Source organism: Mustela nivalis, assembly GCF_964662115.1.
Source record: "Mustela nivalis genome assembly, chromosome: 4".
NCBI lineage: Eukaryota > Metazoa > Chordata > Mammalia > Carnivora > Mustelidae > Mustela > Mustela nivalis.
The window spans coordinates 134,719,316-134,740,038 of record NC_139023.1 but is presented as its reverse complement, the minus strand read 5'-3'; the positions used below and the strand labels follow the sequence as shown (position 1 = coordinate 134,740,038).

The 20,723-nt window shown below is 33.6% G+C and overlaps 1 protein-coding gene across 1 annotated transcript in view; it reads left to right on the top strand.

The window, feature by feature from the left end:
- SPOCK3 (SPARC (osteonectin), cwcv and kazal like domains proteoglycan 3) overlaps positions 1–20,723 on the top strand; it is a 504,243-nt gene that overhangs the window by 434,520 nt on the left and 49,000 nt on the right. The window contains exon 7 of the mRNA XM_082727289.1: positions 18,579–18,698. Coding sequence (XP_082583415.1) covers positions 18,579–18,698 — 120 coding nt within the window. The remainder of the gene's footprint in view (positions 1–18,578; positions 18,699–20,723) is intronic.

Below are 20,723 nucleotides of genomic sequence, written 5' to 3'. Positions count from 1 at the left end.
GATGAATATTAAGAAAGGGGTTTTGTTTCTTTGGGGACATAAGGTTATAGCAGGTAGGTGTACTTAGAAAATGCGCCAAATTTTAACATTACTTTGAAGCAGAGGTAACCAAAGACAGGGGAAGGGGCTGTGTGGGCTTGCTTCCAGAGCTAGAATAAACTGGGTAGGGCCTTGAGCTCCTTACCTCAGGTAAGGAATACAGGGTCTTGCTTCTTTTCAAACAACCCTGGAGAGTTTTACCATTTATTTATTTATTTATTTATTTATTAAGATTAAATTTATTTATTTTCTTTCTTTTTTTTTTTTTAAAGATTTTATTTATTTATTTGACAGACAGAGATCACAAGTAGGCAGAGAGGCAGGCAGAGAGAGAGAGGAGGAAGCAGCAGGCTCCCTGCCGAGCAGAGAGCCTGACGCGGGGCTGGATCCCAGGAACCTGGGATCATGACCTGAGCCGAATGCAGAGGCTTTAACCCTCTGAGCCACCCAGGCGCCCCAAAATTTATTTATTTTCAGCATAACAGTATTCATTATTTTTTCACCACACCCAGTTACCATTCATTTCTTGTCTCTGATATAGTTAGTCTATTTCCAAGCCCTATAGACACTGTGAGATTTTGCATTCCCTTTGTTTCCTTAGAATTTTTAACTACTGGGGTTTTTGCATTTCTTTGTAGTTCTGACACCTCCTAGGAGGTGTGCTGGAGCAAGTAGGGCGGAGATCACAGAGAAAATAGCTGGGGGTCTAAAATGACTTCTCCAGTGTCATGAAAGCTGATAATCTTGTTTTTCCCTTTGGGGGAGGCAGGAGGACTCCTAACTCTATTTGCTTCCAATATTGCTTAAGCAGTAAAAAGAAGTAGCACTACAGTATATAATCTATTTAACAAAAGATTTTCATGTTTTCTGATCAGTCATCTATAATGACACCTTATATTATTAGCTGGAGTAAGAGTAATGAAAGGATCAAAAGATGGAAAGAAAGCGAGAGAGAGGGGAGGTCAGACAGGTGGGCAGGCACACATTCTTTCCAGGCCCAGCAGTCTGCTAATATTCATCCATTTATCTTTCACTATTGAAGGTCAACCCTAAATGAAGGATGTGTAACAAAATTCCTTGCTGAACTTTTTATACTTCATTTAAATGCATTTCAATTCTCATGTTTTCTTGACACTCTAGTTTTTTAAACTAGCAAACTGTATCAAAGCTAATTTATATCTATTTTCTAACAACAGATATTTATTAAAAAGGTCATTGAAATCAATAGTCTATTGTACTGATTCTTATGTTAAAGTGAGAACAAAATGACTTTGTTCTATTTGAGAAATAATGAGATTTTCATGTCATGAAGCAGAAATACTTTTAGTCCCATTGGAACCCATTTTGCTTGTACATGAGGACTTTATAGACAGGGCTCAGTTAGAAATGCATGAGCCACTCTAGGTATTTCAAGGTAATTTTAATATATTGTCATATCACTGAAAGTATAGAAGAAGCAAAAGTCAAATAAGGCAGATACTAGGTTTCATGTTTTTGCTAGCCAGCAGGGAGTGACACGATAGATACCGAAATAAACTAGAGGTGAGTGAATTTTAGGAAATGAAAATCTGGAGAGGCAGCTGTAAAATTTCACATGTAACAATGTTCTTAAGTGGGCTTGCTCCTGCTAGAGAAATAAAAATACTGATGCCACTCCTGTTCTGAAATTGAAATATAGGGTAGTATCTTGGCTCAGTGGAATCCACTATGGAAACATGCTGGTAGGGATTCCGGAAATGGAGTCCAAAGTCTTACACTGTGCAACACACTAGAAAACACAGAAGCAGGGAACGATGGCCCTGAGTTGACAGCAGTTATTCTGGAATTGTGATTTTCTCAGGACTAAGATAAAAGAGAAAATTCTGTTCAACTTCCGGAGGGCGCCTAGGTAGCTCAGTCGTTTAAGCATCTGCCTTCAGCTCAGGTCATGATCTTGGGGTTCTGGTATGGAGCCCTGCATCAGGCTCCCTGCTCAGCAGGAAAGCTGCTTCTCCCTCTTCCCTTCCCCTTTCTCATGTCCTCTCTCTCTCTCTCAAACAAATAAATAAAATCTTAAAAAAAAAAAATTCTATCAAATTCCATGGAAAGAAAATTTTAGAGCAGAGGAAATGTTGTAAAACTCAAATGCTATCTGGGACCAAGGGTTAGAAAGGGAAGGAAGGCAAATAACAAGAAAGATTTTTTCCTTTCTTATTGGATGAAAAAAAGGGTTGAAATAGACTATCTTTAATTTTTAATTTTTTTTTCATGTAATGCATCCTACTCAAACTGTAGTATTAGGAAAAGAAACTAACAGAAGTGCAAGTTTAATGAAAATATATCATTAAGTACACTGTTCACTTTGCTCATTAGCATCAGTAGTCCTGTGTTCACAGTGATGTCAAAATAATGATACCAATAGGTTTTACTTATTATGTGTTCACTTTGATTTAATAAAGGGTAAAGGGCAGGCAACAACACAACATGCATCACAACAGCATGATGGAGGTTTGCAGACATGACCTCTGCTACACTCACTCTACCTGGAACATGCGAGAAAACCAAATGATGAAGATGACCGAGCATGAATCATCTTACATCAAGAATCCATCTGCAATGGTTTCCTTTTAGTTTTTATGCACAAACACAGCCTCATAGCTAGTTATGAAGCCCCTTGACAGTTTTGTGACTCCTTTCCATTCTCCAAGCCATTGGTGTCACCTCCCTATAAGTTGCTTATTACTTGAAACACTCAACAATGAACTGCAGATGCGTAGTCTGGCACATAGTCTTTGGCTGGATTCTCATTCATTTTTTTCAAATTGATGTAGATGTACTACCAAAACTTCCTTGACTTAGTGTTGCAAGTATTTGAAACTTGATCATAATAATGTGCAGTTTAAGACAAATAAATCATAATAAAAATGCTAATAATATAAACATTTTTAAATTTTAATGAAATTTTTTCATACCTGATATATTCACATATTTGATTCATATAGGAGTAATGATGTTTCAGGTTTTTAGAATAATATTTTTTCTTATAAGAAATATTTTCATGAAAGTCATGCAAATAGCTTTTCAATTTCACCATTGTATAACTTAGCTCATTTGCATGCAAAATAGAAGCATCATCCTCCATCTGGTGGAAACTCCTCTTAATTATAGGTAAACTGCCTAAGAAATAAACAATCTCCGAGGAGATGACCTTGTTAAAACAAAATTATTCACTTATGGTGAACTGCAAAAAAGAAGCTATAAATGTGTAACATTACATACTGCTGATAATCAAAAGACTTAACTTATTTATTATTGAGGTCACAACAAAGACCAGAGACTTACAAAATACTTTAAGACGTAGTATAAGGACATTTTCTAATTTGTGTATTCAAATTAAAATGCAACATGCATTTAACTGTTCTATATTACTTATTTATATAATATTTAAGTAGAAGTAAAGTAGTAATTAAGAAAAATAGACATACACCTTAGCAATATTGCATAATTTAGCTGTTTTTATCAACATTATTTTTAAATAACACTGCTTTCTATAATTCCTAATTACCTTTGAATCCAGCATAAGCAGTAAAAATTTACTAACCTTTTATTGTGCTTTTTGATGAACAGTAATTATATTCTAATCCAGTATTAGCTCATATCTTTTAGTATACATGAAAGAAAATTGGTTACACCATTTAAATAGTGTTTATTGTGGGAGATTTTCTGAAATGTGCAGTGTTTCATAAACTTAAAAATTCTCCCAATTGTTTCAGATTTATATATGTTGCTTTTGAAAAACCAGTCAGGTTTTATTATTTCTGATGATTGCTGAGTATACTGACCTTTGCAGTTATGACTTCCTTTTTACCCTACAGTAATTCTGTTAATGGCTACTAGAATTGATTGCAATAGTAGGCATGCCTTCTATTAATATTATGGAAGAATAAAAGCAGTTCTTGGCAGGTTCCTGAATGGAATTCATCTGTTTAAATATGCATTTTTTATTACAGTCTAACCTTCTAAAACCTTTAATGTCTATATTTGCCATTAAAGATTAATCCACCAGTCTATCAGATAAAATAATAATCCAAGTGGATCTGCATTACTTCACCTCATCTATTAAATCAGATAAGACTACTATTTTTTAGTATTTATAGATACATATGTCATCATAAATCGACATCCACTAGGAAAGAAAACCTAGTATAATATAATACTGTTTGCAAAATATATGGATTGTCAAATATATTTTGTGAATATCCAAAATTTTCAGACCTACAAAGGGAGACTCTCAAAGAAAATTAAGAACAACAACAACAAAAATAGCAGCTTAGTTTCCTTTGAACTAAGGAAACTATTTACCCATCCATCCAACCAATAATTTCTGAAGTCCAATTTGTTTTTCTATTTATTAATTATGCTGTGCAGAAGATTAGGCATTCATGAAAAAGAGAAGTGTAGTTCTATTTACCTTTTGTCAAGTATCTTTCTGTCTCTATATATGTCTATATCTCTTCCTATCAATATAGATACCTATATCTATATACTTATATGCAGATAGAGATAGATACATGTATAGGTATCAACATATATCTCCATAGATCATTACTTCCCAGAAGAAAATATGGTTCATAAAATAAGTAAATAAATAATTTTTGATCATGTTATGTATTTTATCACTCTTAGAGATGCATATTATTGAAAGCATTTAATAAAACTCTTCATAAACTTGCTGAAAATAATGTTTAAAATTTTTACACTCTGTGTCTGTTAAGCTCTTTTCACTGTGGAATCCTTTTTCATGAAACAAAATGTAACAGAAAACGTGATCTGTGTGGCATATGGAAAATGCTGTGGCAGAATAGACTGTTTAATCAGTGTATTTTTCTCATACTGGCAGTGATTAGAAACCAAATTGGAAACAAATGGGAAACACATGCTCTCTTTTTCATCACTTTCTTCAATATACAATTATGAGTGATACTTAATGATATTTAATGTTTAAAATACAGAGATATAGAGAGATATTAAATATACCTGAAAACATACATTTGAGAAGAACTTTTTAACTTCCACCTTGTAGGTTTTAGGTGATTTGAATTACATTCTGTGACACTGTGATAATGTGACAATAGCTCAATGCATGTCTCCTGTTACTGACTGTATCTCTCAAAATTCATGAGTGTAGAAGTCCTAATTCCCAGAACCTCAGAATTGGACTGTATTTGGGAAGAGAATCTTTAAAGAGGTGATTAAAGCAAAATTGGTCATAATGGTGGGCCCTGATCCTATGTGACCAATGTTCTTAAACAAAGAAAAGATGAGGACACAGCTAACCCAGACTGGGCGATGATCTGAGAGGACAGAGTTGGAAGGCAACCATATGCAAGCCAAGGAGACATGCTTAGAAGGAATCAAACCTGTCAACACCTTGATTTAAGCCACCTTGTCTATAGTATTTTATTATGACAGCCCTGGAAAACCAATATACCTACTAAACGTTTTCTTTAGGTCATATGGTCCAATGGGGTCCTCAAACCCAAGAGATGTTATCAATGTGATGCTGCACTCACCCCTCACCAATGAGAATAATATTTAAAGCCCCTTCTTCCATAGAAGCTGCTAGTGAAACCCATCTTCCTTTCGGTTTCATAGAGTACTTCATGGTCTATGGTTTTCAAATTAGTATGGTGGTGTTACCAAAATTAGTGAAGTCTTTTTCTCTGATGAACTCTTCAGTTAATCTGCATTTAATAAAAGAATAGAAATAATCCTTCGTATATTTAGATGAGTTAGATAAATATCTCATTGTTCCTTCCAGAAATATAAGTTAATAACTCTGGGCATAGAATACTAATAGCCTTTCTGGTTATATGATTATTAAATGTCAAAGATAAGTTTAAGCTTTAGTGTAATATTCTATTAATAGAAAATATCCACTAAAAACTATCAGAAATATCAGCAGGTATTTGAAGTCTCAAATACATCGATTCAAAGGCCTTAGTTTAAAAAGTGTTGACACGACTTGATATTTATTCTCCTCCGCTCCTCACAGAAATGGACTTATCTCTGTTGTGTAAGACATTAAATAATCCAACAAAGTTTGTCATCTTTAAGATGCTTGCCTAGAATGCTACTGTGTCACTTGATCCTGTCCCTGTTGCTCCTACTATTCAGAGATCCTCTTTAAAACCCTAAATGCCACTGACTGTCAGCAGGTAATGAATCATGTATTACTACTGCCCAAATGCCTGCTTGGAGACTCATTCATTCAACCTGTGCCCTCTAATGTCTGAACAGAATGCCTCTCAGAATAAAACACCTCAGTCCTTAGGCTGCTTCTCAAAAAGAAAATTATTTATGAATCAGAAAGTTTCTCATATACTTGTGAACATCAATATTCTTTAATGGCTATAGAAATCGTAGCTCATGTTTTAATAAAACTATGTGATTTATAACAATGCTGAGGACTCGTGGTTTCACTTCCATAATTTATCACTTACAAATTTTAGTACAACTTTAATGCACCACACACACAGACTGAAATAATCCTCGGTTAGGAATTATTCTTTAAAATGTATACGTGTGTGTGCTTCTCTATGTGTTTGTATTTTTCAGAGAGGATTTGGAATATGATTTACCTGATTTTGTACTTCTGTGTGGCAGAGACATGAGTATTGTATTATAATAGGATTGACCTCAAATCCTTCTGTCCCTCTGTGACAATGCCTGGGGAATTTTTAAATGAGCTTTTTCTTTTCTTTTTTTTTTAAGACTTTATTTATTTGTCAGAAAGAGAGAGAAGGAGATTAAGAGAACAAGCAGGGAGAGCAGCAGGCAGAGGGAGAAGCAAGCCCCTCGCTGAACAAGGAGTCTGATGTGAGACTGGATCCCAGGAGCCTGGGATCACGACCTGAGCTAGAGGCAGACGTTTAACCGAGTGAGTCACCCAGGTGTCCCTTAACGGAGCTTTTAAAGAAAGGCACGGTTTAAAATTGGACCTGGGGTCCCCTGGGTCGCTCAGTGGGTTAAAGCCTCTGCCTTTGGCTCAGGTCATGATCCCAGGGTCCTGGGATCGAGCCCCGCATCAGGCTCTCTGCTCAGTGCAGAGCCTGCTTCTCTCTCTCTTTCTGCCTGCCTCTCTGCCTACTTGTGTTCTATGTCTGTCAAATAAATGAATAAAATCTTTAAAAAAAAATAAAAAAAAAATTGGACCCTGCTTTGGAATGAGACTCATCTGAATTTTATTCTATAATTAGGTAATTATGTATGTGTATATGTGTACATTTCCATTTACATATATGTTCTGCTTTAAATTTCAGATCCTCTTTATTTCAGGCAAAGCTTCTAGACTTTCTTTGATGAGGCATCCTCCTTTTTTCTCGAAATGTCAGAGACTTGCTGATCTTTTCCTATGTGCATGCTATTCTTGTCCTTCCTATCTTTCTTAATGTCTTTAGTCGCTGCTTTTGAATTTTCTTGTATAGTCTTGAACTATTGATTCTTGAAGGAGACATTCTGAAACACCCACAAAATTTCTAGCATCATCTATTTACTAATCAGGAAAAATTTTCTTTTCCTCCAATTTATATTTTCTCTAATTTAGATCTTCTTTGTGTTTCATGTATATATTGTCTCCCCCAAGGCAGTGATGCATATATTTTTACATTCTGCCTTGGGAATAACTTTCTCATCAGACTCCATGTTGAAAACATAATTCATGATGAAGAAACTGCCGTTTACTTTGCAATTTAAAGACCATATTCCTTGGGAGTATTCAGGCCTCTCACTTTTTTCACTGTGTGAGGTCAGTTCTTCTGTAGACTATATGTGGTATAATTAATTTTTTTTAATTTTTAAATTTTTTATTTCTTTTCAGCATAACAGTATTCATTGTTTTTACACTGCACCCAGTGCTCCATGCCCTCTCTAATATCCACCACCTGGTTCCCCCAACCTCCCATCCCCCACCCCTTCAAAGGTATAATTCATTTTTAGTTAGATTGTCCTAGACAAATCTAGAGCACAAACCATTTTTTTGTGCTGGAGAACTATTCCAAAATTCATTAAGTTTGTGTAAATCACTACCTATCTATACTACTTAATTTCTCAAAAATTAGAATATAAATAAATAAAAACTGAAAGAGTGTACCTTTTAAATATGTTTAAAATAGTTTGTGAGGTTAAAACTTCTATTTTACAGAGATCAGCTTCTATATGTTCATATGTTCTATATGTTCATATGCTAACACCAGTAACTCCATTTCTAAGATTTTTTTGGAGACAGCAATAATTATTGAATAAAGTTTTATCCTAGATCTTTTTATATACACACAAATTGGAATATTGTATTCCTTATATATAATATTTATTTGTGTGAATTTTTAACAAGTTGTATATTCATATATTGGATTTTTTGCAGCTACCATATATATATATTTTTTTTTAATTTTTTATTTTTTATAAACATGTATTTTTATCCCCAGGGGTACAGATCTGTGAATCAGCACTCACCAAAGCACATAACCTCCCCAATGTCCATAAACCCACCCCCCATTCTCCCAACTCCCCCTCCCCCCAGCAACCCTCAGTTTGTTTTGTAAGATTAAGAGTCACTTATGGTTTGTCTCCCTCCCAATCCCATCTTGTTTCATTGATTCTTCTCCTACCCACTTAAGCCCCCATGTTGCATCACCACTTCCTCATATCAGGGAGATCATATGATAGTTGTCTTTCTCTGCTTGACTTATTTCGCTAAGCATAATACGCTCTAGTTCCATCCATGTTGTCGCAAATGGCAAGATTCCATTTCTTTTGATGGCTGCATAGTATTCCATTGTGTATATATACCACTTCTTCTTGATCCATTCATCTGTTGATGGACATCTAGGTTCTTTCCATAGTTTGGCTATTGTGGACTTTGCTGCTATAAACATTCGGGTGCACGTGCCCCTTTGGATCACTACGTTTGTATCTTTAGGGTAAATACCCAGTAGTGCAATTGCTGGGGCATAGGGCAGTTCTATTTTCAACATTTTGAGGAACCTCCGGCAGCTACCATATATTTTGCTGTCAGATGTTTTAATAGCCTGAGAAAACTATCATTTTATAATGTAAAACAGAGGAATAATATTAAAAATTATTTGTCTGACATAGTCCAAGCTATGCAAAATTTACATAGCAGATAAGCAAACTAAGTATTAAACATTGATTGCCTATTAGTGAGGGTGTTAAATATATGGTTTTATTATTATTATTAATATACATTATAAAATATATATGTTTACAAAGTTGGCATCTCTTACACTGGTAATCAGAAAAAAATGGATTTTTAATACTACTGTAAAAATAACTTTTTTTAAAAAAAGTAAAAAATAAAAAGGTAAAAAAAATCATCTTCATGTAAAGTGAACTGGAGTTTAAATTCTCTAACTATTCGATACTTCATAAATGGGTTTTCAAAGATAGCATTAAACAGTCGTTAGGGGTGGATGGAGTCTAGAAAGTGATGATGGAGATTCTTAAAAGGATATAAGGTAAAGGTTTTACACACAAGAAAGATGAAAGACTTTTTCAAGATTATGCAATTTCATTTTATTTACATATTTGAGGGCATCTTGGTCTGAATGTGGATTGAAAAAGAAAAGATCAAATAAAGGAAATACACCAGGTTTTGTGGTAAAGATATTCAGAAATGTGGAAAGTTGTGCCATTTATTCATCAAATATTTATTAATCATGTCTTTATGTGCTGGCACAACTAGATATAAAATATAAGGAAAATTCTGGGGCCTCTAGGTGGTTCAGTCAGTTAAGTGTCTGCCTTTGGCTCAGGTCATGATCTCAGAGTTTTGGGATGGAGCACTCCTCACTGAGCAGGGGCTTTCCCACTTCTCAGTGGGGAGTCTGCTTCTAACTCTGCCTCTTCTCCTCCCTCTGCTTGTGCTCTCATTCTCTCTCTCTGCCAGACAAATAAATTTTTTAAAAATCTTAAAAAAAAAAAGAAGAATTCAAGAATAGATTATCTGTCCCCAAATAGTTAAAAGTGCAATTCAATAAGAAGTAAGCTCTCCCTACTCCTCTTTAAGCTGAAGTAAACACTATGCTCTTCAGAGCCTTTTCTCTTAGCATTGTCTTCTTCATGTCTCTGGGACATCATGACCTATAGAATGGGAGTGGAGGAATTGATGTTGTCAGGAAAGTTGGTTATACTTTTCTTTGTGTAATAGACTGTCTTGTAAAGAAATATTCACAGGAAGGAAAACTCAAGCCCTTTTCCTTATAGAATGGTTGTTTCTACAGGATTTCACTATAGCACATTTACCTATCAATCTAGTCCCATGGAGGATATGATGAGAATCTCTGCACTTTAAAATGGTTAGAAGGGGGTAATGGCAAGTATATATTTTTACCATCAGTGAGGTGTGGTGATGTTTTTCTTTACTTCATAACAAATCAGAGACTTAGGAAAATCTCTTCTTAACCAAAAGCACATGGTGGTGGGGAGACACCAAATATGTTTGAATACTCTCTGTAATTATTTTTTGAACATTTAGCAAAAATGAATAATTTGAGAAAGATTATTTAAAACCTTATGTGTCAAGCCTAGTAGAGACAGATAGTAGTCAGTTTGCTAAAGCTATTGAACACTATTGAAACAAAACTGGTAATATTCTCTTAAGTTAGAACACAATTACAGTGTGGACCTCATGACCCCAATCTGAACCTTCCAGAGCCTCCTCTCTGCCTGCAAGTATTTAGATCTGAACTTCTTATTACATAACATTGTTTTGAAAAACAACTCATGGTGACAGACATCAGTATTCTTTCTTCCATAAATGATGATCTTATTAATTACACATGTATGTTATAGTGTAAACATATCAAGAGCATTTAGCATTTTTTTGTTAAAAGGAAGAGCATGGTGCCTATTAAAATGAAATATGAAAGTGAGATTTGAGGAAGTATTTATTGTCCCTAAAATACAAAATGGAAAGAAAAATGAATAGTTGAAATTAAATGTTTAATAGTTATAAACATGTCAACTTCATTAATTTTTAAATTTTATATTTATAAAATTAATTAAGGGGCACCTGGGTGGCTCAGTCAGTTAAGCATCTTTGGCTCAGATCTTGATCTCAGGGTGCTGGGATTAAGCTCCTCTTCCATTCCCCCCATCACATGGGGCTCCCTGCTCAGCCAGGGAGTCTGCTTCTCCCTCTCCCTCCCTCTGCTTCTCCCCCAATTGTGCTTGCTCTCTCTCTCTCAAATAAACAGATAAAATATTTAAAATAAATAAATTTAATTAATTAAATTTCAGGAAGTATGTGTTTTTTTTTAAAGATTTTATTTATTTATTTGACAGAGAGAAATGACAAGTAGGCAGAGAGGCAGGCAGAGAGAGAGAGAGGAGGAAGCAGGCTCCCTGCTGAGCAGAGAGCCCGATGCGGGACTCGATCCCAGGACCCTGAAATCATGACCTGAGCCGAAGGCAGCGGCTTAACCACTGAGCCACCCAGGCGCCCCAGTATGTGGGTTTTGATGTGGCAAGAATTCTCCCTTTGCCCAGTGCTTTCAGATAAATCAATGCCAATTTTAAATGAGTTAATTGTTGGCAAAAGAAAATTAATTTGTGCAATTATTAAAAAAAATTTCAAAGACTTTATATTTAAAATTTTATTTTTAATGTATGCAGCTGGCTAGGGCCTCTAAAAATAAAATACCTAGGACTTCTGGAAGACATTGGAATGTTCCTAGTATCTTTTCATCAATTCTCACTCTATGTGATTTTCTCTGAGTAATGTCAAGAACCTGGAATGTTGAATACAGAGTAGCTTTGTATAGACCTGTCACAGATATCCTATATTGTTTATTGGTGAGGAAGAGACGCTAGTTGAACATAATAGAAATTGTTCTGGATTAAGAGTACCAGTTTTGCCACGAGATACTATGATTTCAAATGAGGTAACAAATTCTCTAAGCCAATAGATGTTATAAAGGAAACTAATATTTCAATGTCTGATTTAATGATTATGATCAATAAATGTTAACTGTCCTCCATCAGCTCTTATGCCCACAGTGTTCATTTGGAATTTCCCAGCAGTTTCCATGAAGGAGAAAGACAATTCAGGGAGGGGAGGGATCCTCTACTACTGATCTTTAAGCATGGGAATAAAAAGGCAAAAGGTATGGAAGGGATTATAATGAAAATCCACAAGCAACCTCCTGCCCCCTTTTTCTCATCCCATCCCTGGGTCCCAGAGCTAATCATTTTTAAGCCTAGCTGGTTTTCCCCATCTGATGATTAGCTCATTTGTGAAATAGTTCTTTATCAACTTCATCAACATTACCTTTAGATCCCCTGCTTTGATAAATGAGAATATATTTCACTTCCCTCCCACTTTCCAAAATAATTACATGGCTATTCTTAGTTTTCCACTGATTACAATTTAAAAAGCAAAGCATCCGTTAAAAAATAAAAGAAAAATAAAAACATTTAACCATCTGTTTCTAGTTCCATAGGTGTCTTTTGCCTCCTTATTTTGTAAAATGAGCACATTAGTTTTGCTATGTTTCCCTCTGTGTGTCTTCACTTCCACCTCCTTATTTCTGGTGGCTATCATGGAACTATTCACTGCCAAAGTTGATAACAACTTAAATTATAACAATAATAATATTAAATAATAAGTTGATAACAACTTAAATTATATTCTATACCCATTGTTAGTTTTTCTGTAAATTCTTTATAAGTTGAATCAATTTGTATATCAAAAGTTTTTATAGTATCATGATATAAGTATTGTTCGCTGAAAGTGATAATTTATGCTAGAATTATATCTTTAAAAAAAAAAACGCGTTTTCTATCTCAACAGAGAATATTACTAACATCACTTTTAAATGTACTCTACCATTTCACATCCCAGCTGCCTTTATCATGACTCTGGTAACTTTTTACAAGTTGTCAAATGGAGTCTATTTGGTCAAATCATAATCTCCCCTCTTGCTGTCCATTAGCTTTGTTCTATCTTTAGATGCACTACACAGATAGTTTCAGTAGTGTTCTTCAAAGTTTTTCTTGAGTGGAATGCCTCTTTTGTGAATCTCCTGTCTTTTTCTTAATTTCCTTTCATTTTGTTGCAGCCCATTCTCATGGTGGCATGGAATGCAAAAATCTTTGAGTTCTTATGTATCTGAAAATGCCTTATTATGTCCTATTTTCTTAACAATAATGTATATGAGATACTAGATTAAAATTCATTGTCCTTAGAATTTTGAAGGCTTGCTTCAAGTTCTTCTATAATCCATTATTGCTAATGATTTTTTGAATACTGATTTTTTGCCTTTGATAATAACCTTTTGTTTAGTTTTTGTTTGATTGCTTATTTTTGTTTTCTTCCTGAAAGTTTTTATAATCTTTTTCTATTTCATAGTTTAAATTTTAAAAGATATCTTAGTGCGGGTATACGTGTATATATAATTCATTCAATTAAGAGTTCAGTGGTCCTTCTTTCATTGAAATCTCTGTTATAGAAATTATTTTCTATATTTTAAGATGATTTTATCAATTTCAAATTCTCCTTTCTCTCTTAATAATTTCTGTAAGTTGAATGTTGAGCAAATCCTTCATGTCTCCTCTTCTTTCTTTTATGTTCTTCTTCTCTCATTTCCCTCTATTGTTTTAATTTTACATCCTAGAATTTTTTTTGTTTTATCTCTGCCCATTCTATTATATATTTTGTCTTGTCAAATATGTGACTATGTGTGTGTACACAAGTATAAATACATGTATACCTTTTCCAAGACCTCTTTCTTTTTCACTTGTTTACTGTATATAAAACCATGCTCTAAGTAATAATTTGGCAATAACTATTAATAATAATTTCACACAACTAAAGTAATGTTAATTGAAATAGATTTTTTAAATTCAAGTTTAGTTTAAAGCCATATTTATTACATTATGATTTATTATTTTGTTACTTATTTCTAACTACAAATACAATGAGCACTTGGTACTCAAGCACTGTTTTAGTTCACTATTGGCTATGAAATTTAGAGCAGTCATTTAACTTCTATATTCCAGTTTCAATAGCTATAAAAAATGATAATAATCCTTAACCTAATCTTCCAGGCTTGATATTAAAATCAAGTGTTAGCCTCATTAAAGGCATTTCATGCAATATAAATGCAAGATATTATCTCCAGAAAAAGAATTCATGTAGTAGAACTGTTGGAAAATATGAAGAAAAGACATTAATTAATTTCTGGAAAAGAGCAGTAGAAAGTCACGGATGACTTGTAGACCCTTCAAGGGTGAGATCTGACTGGTCGTGTTCCAAATGGAACATGTCTGCAAAAACGATTTGTTAGCCAGTGAAGTAGAAAGGTCATCCCATAAATAAAGCCATATTTGTATACTGCTTAAGCTAGGCATTTCTTTTGTGTGTGTGTGACTAGGACAGTTTGACTCATGATTTAAAAAAAATAATGACACCATTGTAGCCTCCTTAAAAAAAAGAAGAAGAAGAAGAAGAAGGAGAAGGAGAAGGAGAAGGAGAAGAAGAAAAAGCAAGCATCATTGAGTTACCTCCGTTGGGGGCTCTTGTTAACTACAGCAGAATATGTGGTAGCATAAACTTATTGTTCAGTAAGATCTCTGCGATGTTGTTTGCCATTAAAAGTTGGACTTGAGGATACATGGTTCCTTTAAAGTTGAGAGACATATTTATACAGGTTTTGTGTTATTGTCTTCTAAAAATGAGTTCTGCTAATATCATGTATCTTTGCAGTGATGTTCATTTCACATCACTGCCATCATAACTTACTGAAATGGAAATGTCTAAGCTTTGAGTGAATGAATGCTTGATTTGTTTGACCTAGGTTGGAGTGTACTACTTTCTTGTTTTGCTGTTTTTATTATGGATTTGCTACTGGACTCTGAATTCCATGTTTTTGAATTCATAACTTGGCTCTTCCACTTACCTGTCTGACTTTAGGCAAATTAATTCGAGAGCTCTCAATGCCTCAATTTCCTAACACTTAAATGGGTATAATATTAGTTTAATCTTCATAGAGTTTCTATAAGGATTAAACATGTTAATGTATATAATTGTAACAGTTAGTATGCATTACTGTTATTGTCATCATTATTATTATAATTATTACTACAGGATTCTTAATTCCTGAAATATTTAATTACAGTAAATGCACAGACTTGTATTGAAACTTAAGCTAAGATGTGTGTGACACACAATAAATATATATAATATTCATATTTGGGTAAATTTTTAAAAATATGTACTAACACTATACTAATGATATAATAAATGCTGTATTTACTAACACAAGAAAAGAAAATATGTGCCAATCTGTTCAACAGACTTAATCATTCTTCAGCATATATTTTATTGGATAAAATTTTGCTTTTTGCTGGTTGTGGTTTTGAGGAAAAAAACAAGATGGGTCAAGGAAATAAAAAACTAAAATTCATTTTTAAGTGTTCATTTATTTAAAATAAGTAATGCATTAACTTACCTTAACTCTTTTTTTTTTTTTAAGATTTTACTTATTTATTTGACACAGAGAGAGATCATAAGTAGGCAGAGAGGCAGGCAGAGAGAGAGGGGAAGCAGGCTCCCCGCTTAGCAGAGAGCCCGATGTGGGGCTGTATCCCAGGACCCTGAGACCATGACCTGAGCCCAAAGCAGAGGCCCAATCCACTGAGCCATCCAGGCGCTCCTATGCCTTAACTCTTAAAAGAAAAAAAATGCTTTAACTCTTAAGAGTATAAATGTACATATATTGATATCTCGGGGCAATTAATATCCCCTTCCCACCCAATTCTCATTGCAAAGGTGACAATGTTTCAATCTCTTATGTGTATTTCCAGAGATATTTTAAGGATATGTAATCAAATGCATCCCCTTCTTTTTATGGAATGAAAGCATACTTAACACACTCTTTCCTCCTTATCTTTTTTTTCACCAAAAGCTATATTGTGAGTTGAAGTCTATCATCAGTACATAATAAGCTTCTAAACTTTATTAACGACTTCCACAGCCTTCATTGGAAGGATATACCTGACTAATCTCACCAGGCCACAGCTGAGGGACAATTTGGTTGTGAACATACTTGCTGTTATAAAAGTGCTGAATAAATAATATTTGTACAACTTAAATTAGTTGGTGTATATGTAGTATACTGTATGATCATTTTCAAGAAAAGTAATTACTAGGTTGGAGGTAAATGCACAGTAAATTTTTTGAAAGAAAATTTAATTTTAAATTTATTTGTGAATATTAATACAGGTGGATAGCACACCTCAAAAAGAAAAAAATGAATGGTAAAAATAAGACTCTCTCATATCACTTTCTTATTTCATCCAGTTCCTCAAACTAGAGATAATTAACCTTATTCACTTTATATTTATATCCTTCTAGAGACATGTGATATATATATGTGTATGTAGAAGAATTCCTTTTTTTCAAGTGGACTTTTGTATTCTATAGCATAAAGTTTATAGCATTAGAAGACTCTTGCCTAGATGTGTGTATAAACATAGATACTGGGTTACACTCTAAATATTCATACTAGGAGCACACTATGTATTGCCTTATCCCTCAGTCTCAGCCATTGTAGATCTTATAGTAAAAATGATGTTTTCTGGGACTTTCACTATAGCTCATTGTTTTCCCTGGATGGATGAATAGTGATGAATTCTGTACATTGCTCTGTCCTCGAACAAGGATTTTCAAATCTACTGCCATCTGCCTCCACATTTGGCTCACAACATGCATTCTTGGGTTACTCTTTAGCCTCATCCTAAAAATTACTTTCACTTCTCTCTTAAATCCTTTATTTCCTCAGCCATCCTCTTTCTCAGTTCTCTTTCTGCTGTATCACAACTCCCAGGAGCTTCCTAAAAAGACTTATGGGGGTGGGGTGGTTAGATTTTTTTTTAAATCTTATATATTAAAACATCCCTTTAGCTTATTCACTCACATGATTTTTCTGGACATAGAATTCTCAGTTTAAAATACAGAGCAATTTTTCAGCTGTCTTTCTGATTGCCAGTGTTGTTAATGAAAAAAATGAAAATATCCTGATTCCTTATTCTTTGCACATGACAACTTTTGTTACTCTTCCCTGTGACAACTTGTGGGATCTTTTATTGCCTCTACTGTTCTAAAATATCAGAACACTTTGCTGGTATGGACCAGACACCCTACTGAGTACTTGGAAGGTCCTATTAATCAAATTTGATTCCCTTTAGTATTAGGAAGTGATCTTAAATTATATTGCATTATATTTACTATATTTATTATATATGTTACGTATAATACATAGTGATAAAATGTAGTTTATATTAAATGTAATGTAACATTTATAAGTCTGCATGTAAGTTATTTTTTTAACAAAATGAACAAGAGTACTATTAAAGAGTACTTACCACTTCAAGAAATTGCATATATGCTGCACGCAGAAGAATTAGCCCTACAGTAATGATGTCCTCCAAACAATGGAAACAAGTATTCCTTATATTTTTAAAATATTTTGGCAACAAATGACTAAATTTGACATACCACATTTTAACATTGATCTCTCATACATGAACACATAAATATATAAAATATATCCTACTACTTTTTATGGTAGAGACTATTCTAGAGAATATAATTATTGGTAAGTAACAATAGTTTTTAAAAAGAGGAATTAATGTAAGTTCCAAATGTCAAAGTTACTAACACCTTTCTTAAAAGAGAAATTTACATTATTTTCTTAAATATTTTACAATCATTCCTCATGTTTAATAAGAGAGCTTTCCTTTTTTATGCTTAAAAAATATTTATATAGGGTTAAAGCAAATAGAGACAGCATATATTTATAATTGATAATTCTTATGTGGATTTAATATACTAATTCAGATTTACAAAATCATAGCATACAATAGCTATGGTCAATAGTAAGTATGTAGGGGCACCTGGGTGGCTCAGTGGGTTAAAGCCTCTGCCTTCGGCTCAGGTCATGATCTCAGGGTCCTGGGATCGAGCCTCACATCAGGCTCTCTGCTCAGCAGGGAGCCTGCTTCCTCCTCTCTCTGCCTGCCTCTTTGCCTACTTGTGATCTCTGTCTGTCAAATAAATAAATAAAATCTTTAAAAAATAATAATAAGTATGTAAATATTCATTTTGGGTTTTCAACCCTTTTTTTCCCCAGATCATCTACCTTCTTACCATAACAAAAGTGTTCAGTGCACAAATAGTATGACTGAATGTATGTGATATTAACAATAAGAATATTCAATCAAGTGGTATATCCCAGTGAGGAGTGGAAGTAGAATTTCATTAGTAATTTTCCTTTATTGAACAAAACGTTATCATCATCTTTTATCTAGTTATATTTGAAACATATATTTATTTTTCCTTTTTAAAAAGCTGAAACATATTTAAAATTGTATTACATTTTTTATTATTATTACTTTTCAGTTCTTGGAATAATGTGAGAATTAGCATTGGCATTATGCTATTATTATTCAAGATTTGTGTCATTTCTCTTTGTTTTCAGCATGCAGTGACCTGGAGTTCAGGGAAGTGGCAAATAGATTGCGGGACTGGTTCAAGGCCCTTCATGAAAGCGGAAGCCAAAACAAGAAGACAAAAGCACTACTGAGGCCCGAGAGAAGCAGTAAGATTTCTAAATTTCGTGTGCCCTTGTCTTTGATATGGGATTTTATTTTCAATGAATCACTTAAATCGAAGCATATATTTCAAAGTGTATTCTTTGTTTAGGTGCTGAACAAAAATCAGAACATTGTGTCTACTTCCAAACACACTCATAGTATTTTGCAAGAAAATAAAACACTTGTGACAGCTCTGATTGGTTAAAAAAAAGAAATAGTCCCTCAGAGACATTAAGTTGCAGTTGAAGTGAAAGTATGAGAATATTTTTCAGTGTTTTGATAGCAGTGGAAAAGAATAAAACAATACAGGAAATAAAGGTAAGATTAATAGAGTACTTGAGATTTTACAGACACAATTAGCCCCCATTACTCCACAGGTTACTCTTTTCATGATGGATTTGCAGATATTTCTACTTTGATCTAGCAAAGCCAGTAGACAAAAAAGATGCTTTCAAGGGCACAGTGCAAATCAAATTAATAAAAAAAGAAAATAAGAGCCTTATGAAGATTATATTATTCTTTTATCATCTGTATAATTTCCTCAGAGTGTTTTCTAATTCCTTAGAAGTAGAAAATGGCAATTGAAGTAAAACACTTGTCATGAAAATTTTATGAACTTTTCATTTTATGTTTTTTCATTTACAACAAAAATACACATTTAACACATGTAAAACAAAGATATTGAAATATAAATTTAATTTGGGGAGCTTTCAAAGATTGAAGTATTTTCTCTAAAATACAAGAAGTGGTGGCAGGATAGTAATTAGAAGCAGGCACTTGTAGTTGACAAAGCCCCAAGTGTTCCCTTTTTGGCTCATTTGTGACATGATTCATTCACTCTACCTTGCAGTCCTCAAATACCAATTTCTAACAAAATCATTTCATAGATGGGCATGGTTATCTATAACCTGTATTTCCCAAAATATCTCACCTTTTTTCTTCTTATCAAGAAATTTTCTACAATCCCAAACTTTCATATTTATGAATCTTATATATGTCCTTAAATAATTTAATAATTCTTTTTAATTAAACTAATCCAGCTATCACTGACAGACATAATAATTATCTTTGGATGTGTGATGACTATGAATATAGGTTCTTCTTATGAATGTCAAACAAAAATTATTGCACTGTCCCTGCTCTTTAGGAGTGTTTCTTAGGTTTGTCTTTGGAATTATTGATTACATTTTTGGTAGATGTTAATTTTTTGGATGCTGTGAGTGTAAGTAAAATGACTAATCTCATTTAATAGAAACAATAGAGTATATTTGGCCTTGTATTCATAAAGCAACAATATCTGAGGTAGGATAAAATTTGTTCCAGATCCTAGCATATTGATCTTCTAAAATTCATGTCTACACCTATCCTACCAAATCCCATACTTGAATAGTTTTTTTTACTCTTTTTTAAAAAAAGTGTCTTGATCTCAAATTTCTCCTTTGATCTTAAGTTTAGACTAGTGACTGCCCCCATATTTGGAGATGGATAAAAGGAGAGCTTGTAGTACATTCACCATATTGCTTAGTTAATTGTATATATTCATAAATATCATTTCCCTTTCCAGCTTCTTTTTTCCAGAAATGAGGCATTCTCAATATAGTGAGTTATTTACAAGAAACTCTTAGGTAGTTGAATATCATTGGAAAGTAAATGAAAAACTGGGTAAAGGATTATTTATACTACTTGTAAGGTTAGAGACTAATTGGGAGTAAATTCCCAAAAGGAAGTAATCTTTAAAACAAGCAAGACAAATTACTAGAAGAAAAATGGCTAATTCCCTCAGTTCCTCAGATCTACACATCATCTGAGTGAGTTCTTTCCTGACTCTATCATATTTAATTTGTAAACCAACCCATAATATTATATTCCCTATTTCATTTCTATTTTCATTTTTCCTTTGTAACATTTTACATTACCTACTATAGGAAAAATCTACTTGTTTATACTCTCTCTTTCTCTCTCTCCCTCCCTCCCTTCCTCCCTTCCCCCACCCCACACATACTGGATGATTATGAACTTAGGGAAGTCAG